The following is a 6872-nucleotide window of genomic DNA, read 5'->3' on the forward strand; positions in this document are numbered from 1 at the left end:
TTCCATGCTGTCTTTAGCTGCTTCAAGTGAGGGCAAAAGCGTTCGTAGTACACTGTAATTATGCCTTGATATTTTAAAGGTGGTGCAGGTGTGGTCCTTTCATCACTGATAATAGAGGTTTATTATTAAGGTTCAAACAACATTAGACGTCTGATAGATTGGATATTGTTCAGCCATAGTCTAGTACTGCTGAATAGGAAATGCTCTCTCCATGGTGCTGAAATCTCCTTTCGTGCCTTAGTCCTTTTGACTTTGTGTACTCATTTTGAACTTGAGTTACACTTGGCATAGTTTGTTGGTGGGTCGGCTGATTTGGGGGAAAAATCCATTTCAAATGCATTCTGTCTTAATGTAAAGTGCTAACATATATATATATATATATATATATATATATATATATATATATATATATATATATATATATATATATATATATATATACATATATATACATATACATATACATATACATATATATACATATACATATATATATATATATATATATATATATATATATATATATATATACGTATATCTATATATACGTATATATATTATAATAACGTATAATAATAACGTATAATAAAACGTCTATGCCTGAATATATATATATATATATAGATAGATATATTTTCTGTTTAATCTCGTTTCCAATGACTTGGATTCCTCTGCTGTTCCTACCGTTTTGCTTTTACAACAAACAAACATCAGGCTTCAGCAATCAGCTCATAAACATTCATTATGTATTGTTAAAGAAAACACAATAACTCATGAGGTGTTGCTGGTAAGAATCGACTGTGTTCTGTCAAAGGAACGCAAGATGTCGCTGGAGACCACGGGTTAAATCGTGTCCATTAATGACCTAAAACTCCTCCTACTCTTCCTCCTCCTCCTCCTCGTCGATGAAATCAGACACAGCCTGTACGTTTCGTACGGGTTGGGTTAGTAGACCATTCGGTCTGACAGATCGTATTGACATGTAAAGCGCTCGGCTGTCTTTTGGATATTTTACGTTTTTTGTGGATTAATGACGTTTGTTTGGCTGGACTCTTTATCTGAAGAAAAGGATGGGTCGTCAACGGTGTAGAGAGGCAGGATGGATGTTGTGCGCCATTCTTCTTTGTTTAATTGACTGGTCTGCTGCTCAGATTGCCTACTCCGTGTCCGAGGAGGTGGACAAAGGCACAGTGGTGGGGAATCTCGCAAAGGATTTAAACATTCAGACACAGAAACTGGAGGAACGGGGATTTCGGATTGTTTCGGGATACAGTAAGAAATATTTCGAGGCAAATGTAAGAACGGGAGCCTTGGTTGTTAACGAAAGGATAGACCGCGAGGAGCTTTGTCCGAATTCACCTAAATGTTCCCTAAATATAGAGGGACTATTGAGCGATCCTATGAATATTCATCGCATTGAGGTCATCATTGTTGACATAAATGATAATGCGCCATCATTCCTCGAGCAAATCCATGTGTTTAATATCTCCGAGTCTTCTTCATCTGGAGAAAGGTACCCACTCCCGATAGCTCAAGATGCAGACACGGGCAGCAATTCAGTGAAAACCTACAAGTTAAGTCCCAACGAGCATTTCTCCATTGATGTGATGAGCGGAGGAGACAGCGTGTCCGCTGAGCTAGTGCTGCAGAAAGCTTTAGACCGAGAGAAACAGAGTGTTATTAAACTAACTTTAACAGCTGTAGATGGAGGAAAACCTGCGAGGTCTGGCACGATGCAAATCCTTGTTAATGTGATAGATGTCAATGATAACACACCGTCTTTTAGCAAGTCGCTTTATAAAGTGAGAGTCAGCGAAAATGTACCTACAGGTACAACAATATTGAAACTAAATGCAACCGATTTAGACGAAGGGTCAAATTCAGATATCAGATATTCTTTAATGAAAAGAGGAAATGTTAATTCCGCCGAAAAATTCACTGTCGTTCGGGAAAGCGGTGAAATTGTTGTGAAGGCCAATTTGGATTATGAGGAAAGTAATGCATATGAATTAAGAGTACAGGCAACAGACCAAGGCGCGTCCCCTCGCAGTGGCTATTCTAAAGTGCTGGTGGAGGTGGTCGATGTAAATGACAATGCACCAGAGATCTCTATAACCTCACTAATGAGCCCAGTGAAGGAAAGTGCTGAAATTGGAACAGTGGTTGCGTTAGTGACTGTGACTGATAAAGATGGAGGGCAGAATGGCCTTCTTACTTGTAAAATTAAAGACTCAGTCCCTTTTACATTAACATCAAATTACAAAAACTATTACTCTTTGGTGGTTGACGGTCTCCTTGATAGAGAGCTTGTGCCTCAGTACAATGTAACCATCATTGCTACGGATGAAGGTGTTCCGCCTCTTTCCAGCATTGCTATAATCACTGTGCAAATTTCTGATGTGAATGACAACGCGCCTAGTTTCCCTGGTGCCAACATATCTATTTACGTGAAGGAGAATAGTAAGGTGGGAGATGTTATCGCAAGGACAACTGCCGAGGATGCAGATGCAAACGAAAATGCTAAATTAATGTATTCATTACTGGATAATGATCGGAAAGGTTTTCCGATTTCATCAATGGTGAATATAAACTCAGAGACAGGAGATATAGTCAGTCTGCAGTCGTTTAACTTCGAGGAGTTAAAAACGTTTCAGTTTAAAGTTCAGGCCACAGACTCTGGTGTTCCTCCGCTCAGCAGCAACGTGACTGTGAACGTTTTAATACTCGATGAAAATGACAATAATCCAACAATTCTCGCGCCCTATTCTGAGCACGGCTCCGTTAACAGTGAGAGCATCCCCTATTCTGCTGAAGCGGGATACTTTGTGGCAAAGATCAGGGCTGTAGACGCAGACTCTGGATACAATGCGCTGCTGTCTTATCACCTGTCCGAGCCCAAAGGAAACAACCTCTTCCGGATCGGAACCAGCACCGGAGAGATCAGAACTAAGAGGAGAATGAGTGACAATGACCTGAAAACTCACCCCTTGGTGGTGTTGGTCTCTGATAACGGAGAACCCTCCCTGTCAGCTACTGTGACTATTGATGTGGTGGTGGTCGAAAGCACGGCTGACATCCAGACTCAGTTCAGACATGTGCCCATAAAGGAGGAGAGTTTCTCTGATTTGAACCTGTATCTGCTGATCGCCATTGTGTCGGTGTCGGCCATCTTTCTGCTCAGTCTCATCAGTTTAATAGCTGTCAAATGCCACAGGACAGACGGCAGTTTCAGCAGGTACGGAGCCCCCATGATCACCACCCACCCTGACGGGAGCTGGTCTTACTCCAAATCTACTCAGCAGTATGATGTGTGTTTCAGCTCAGACACGCTCAAGAGTGACGTAGTAGTTTTCCCCGCACCGTTTCCGCCCGTAGATGGGGAACTGATCAGTATTAACGGAGGAGACACTTTTACCCGGACTCAAACTTTACCAAATAAAGAAAAGGTAAGAGGCATGAAGAATGAACACTACCAATAAGTGTATATTTTGTTTCCATGTGCTCTTCAGTTTTCAATGAATTTCTTCCAGTGTACACTCGCCATGATATAAATATAATGCTATTACTTCTTCGTGTTATTATATAATTCATGAACGAGTCAGTGGTAGTCAAGACCTGAAAACAAAGTTATGAATGTAGTACATCTCCAGTTGCCATAACAACGATTTTAACTGTTCACGCCAGCTTGTCGATAAATGAACTTATCAAAATTGCAATCTCTGAGTTACCAAATTTTTTTACCACATCAAAGATAGGGAGCCCATTTTCTTATGTTTTACTTTAGGCTCTAGACAGAACATGCATGCACTGGACTCATGCGTTTTAGAGCCTGAATGCAGCTACAGCGCTCTCCTGGGTGCTGAAATGCCTCACAGCAACAGCAAGAGTTGGGTTACTTGGATGACTGATTATCTAATTGTCTGTTTAAGTAATCTGAAATAATGTAAAATGCTTTATCTTGTGGATACACAAGACAAGGATTCAAGCTTTTTTAATTGAATTGAATACACTGCACTCCTTAGAAATAAGTGACCTTGAATTGCTCCTTGAATTTTCAGATTTATATTTAAGAACTGGCATCATTAAATAATTAAAATGAAATATAAAATCTCACCTTCTCTTTTGTTCCCATACTATATCCAGTAATCCACAATATATGTGGCAAGGATTTAAATGACCACGTCTTATTTAATACTGTAAACCAATGGGCTAAGTGTTTCTCAAATTTATGTTGGTATATGTGTCATTTACCACACGATGTCGCTGGAGACCACAGATATGATTGCTACATCATGTGTAAAACTCCTCCCTGCACGGGAAACCTAACACCGTCATCCGACTCAGTTTAGAGAGACGCTGGAACAGTACTGTGGTGAGAAGCTCTGCCGCTGGATACTCTTGTTTACGACGGATACATATATGAAATGGAAATACATGTATAGCGGGAAACGGTGTATACTGTACAACGATGGGGAACGATGGAAACGCCTGGATTCGTGTTGTTGCGCTTCTGTGTCTTTGTGACTGGTCCGCTTCGCAGTTATCATACTCCATTTCTGAGGAGGTGAACAAAGGCACCGTGGTGGGAAATATCGCAAAGGATCTGAATTTGAATGTACAAGACCTGGAAAGCAGGGATCTACGTATTGTTTCGAGTTACAGTAAGAAATATTTTGACGTGAATTTGCGCACCGGGAACCTCTTTGTTGACGAAAGGATAGACAGAGAGGAGCTTTGTCCGAACACAGCGCAATGCTCCATAAGAATACAAGCCGTTTTAAGCAATCCAATGAATGTACAGCGCATTGAGATCAGCGTGTTAGATATAAATGATAACTCGCCAGAATTCATTGAACAGTCGTATTCGGTAAACATCTCCGAATCAATGTCACCAGGAGAAAGATATCTTCTCCCAATAGCAGAAGACGCAGACATAGGCAGCAACTCGGTGAAAACCTACAAGCTGAGCCAGAATGAACATTTCTCGCTTGATGTGCAGAGCGGTGGAGAACACGGTGTGTCTGCTGAGTTAGTGCTGCAGAAAGCTTTAGACCGAGAGAAACAACCAGTGATTACACTTATTCTGACCGCTGTGGATGGAGGAAAACCAGCTAGATCCGGGACATTGCAGATAAATGTTAATGTAATAGATGCAAACGACAATACACCAATTTTTAGCAAATCACTCTATAAAGTGCGTGTACAGGAAAATGCTGCACAAGGATCAGTGATAATAAAATTAAATGCAACAGATTTAGACGAGGGAATGAACAGCAAGATACTGTATTCGTTTATCAAACGTGGCATTTCGGATCGATCAAATATATTTGATCTAAATTCAGAAACAGGAGAGATCACTGTGAAGGGAAAATTAGATTATGAAGAGACTCCTGCTTATGAAGTCAGAGTTCAAGCGAGGGATCAAGGCACGACTCCTCGCAGTGCACATGCTAAACTGCTGATAGAGATAATAGATGTGAATGACAATGCCCCAGAAATATCTGTGACGTCACTCATGACTCCGGTTAAAGAAGACGCAGAGCTGGGGACAATCGTTGCTTTAGTGACAGTAACTGATAAAGATGGAGGAAATAATGGAGTAACTACCTGTAAGGTAGTTGGCTCTGTTCCATTCAAACTCAAGTCCAACTACAAAAATGACTATTCATTAGTAGTAGATGGACCACTGGACAGAGAAAACACTTCTGTTTACAATGTCACCATCACAGCCACAGATGAAGGAAATCCTCCTCTGTCCAGTATCAGAGTCATCACTGTTCACGTTTCTGATGTCAATGATAATGCACCTCGATTTATGGAGCCTGTGATTAATGTTTATGTGAAAGAAAACAGTCCCACGGGCTCCGTTATTAGCACAGTAACTGCCTTTGATCCTGATTTGGACCGTAATGCAAAACTGACTTACAAATTGTTGGATAGTTCTACAAAAAATGTTCCGATTTCATCAATGGTGAGCATCAACTCAGAGACTGGAGATATAGTCAGTCTTCAGACCTTTAACTTCGAGGAGACAAAAACGTTTCAGTTTAAAGTTCAGGCCACAGACTCTGGTGTTCCTCCGCTCAGCAGCAACGTGACCGTGAACGTTTTAATACTCGATGAAAATGACAATAATCCAACAATTCTCGCGCCCTATTCTGAGCACGGCTCCGTTAACAGTGAGAGCATCCCCTATTCTGCTGAAGCGGGATACTTTGTGGCAAAGATCAGGGCTGTAGACGCAGACTCTGGATACAATGCGCTGCTGTCTTATCACCTGTCTGAGCCCAAAGGAAACAACCTCTTCCGGATCGGAACCAGCACAGGAGAGATCAGGACTAAGAGGAGAATGAGTGACAATGACCTGAAAACTCACCCCTTGGTGGTGTTGGTCTCTGATAACGGAGAACCCTCCCTGTCAGCTACTGTGTCTATTGATGTAGTGGTGGTCGAAAGCACGGCTGACATCCAGACTCAGTTCAGACATGTGCCCATAAAGGAGGAGAGCTTCTCTGATTTGAACCTGTATCTGCTGATCGCCATCGTGTCGGTGTCAGTCATCTTTCTGCTCAGTCTCATCAGTTTAATAGCCGTCAAATGCCACAGGACAGACGGCAATTTCAGCAGGTACGGAGCCCCCATGATCACCACCCACCCTGACGGGAGCTGGTCTTACTCCAAATCTACTCAGCAGTATGACGTGTGTTTCAGCTCAGACACGCTCAAGAGTGACGTAGTGGTTTTTCCCGCACCGTTTCCGCCTGTAGATGGGGAACTGATCAGTATAAACGGAGGAGACACTTTCACCCGGACTCAGACTTTACCCAACAAAGAGAAGGTAGGCTGAACTACTCCTGAATGCTAATAAAACC

The 6872-nt window shown here is 41.8% G+C and overlaps 1 protein-coding gene across 28 annotated transcripts in view; it reads left to right on the forward strand.

Moving 5' to 3' along the window:
- LOC115568595 (protocadherin alpha-C2-like) overlaps positions 1–6872 on the forward strand; it is a 195076-nt gene that overhangs the window by 131779 nt on the left and 56425 nt on the right. The window contains exon 1 of one of the 28 annotated variants that reach the window (XM_030396032.1): positions 927–3446. The exons of 26 other annotated variants lie outside the window; for them this stretch is intronic. In XM_030396032.1, the coding sequence (XP_030251892.1) occupies positions 1071–3446 (2376 nt within the window). In that variant the 5' untranslated portion in view covers positions 927–1070. Of the gene's footprint in view, positions 1–926; positions 3447–4216; positions 6839–6872 lie in introns of those variants that run through there. One more of the 28 variants, XM_030396035.1, reaches the window with a different exon arrangement.

The sequence above is a fragment of the Sparus aurata genome, chromosome 18, assembly GCF_900880675.1.
Source record: "Sparus aurata chromosome 18, fSpaAur1.1, whole genome shotgun sequence".
Classification (NCBI taxonomy): Eukaryota; Metazoa; Chordata; class Actinopteri; order Spariformes; family Sparidae; genus Sparus; species Sparus aurata.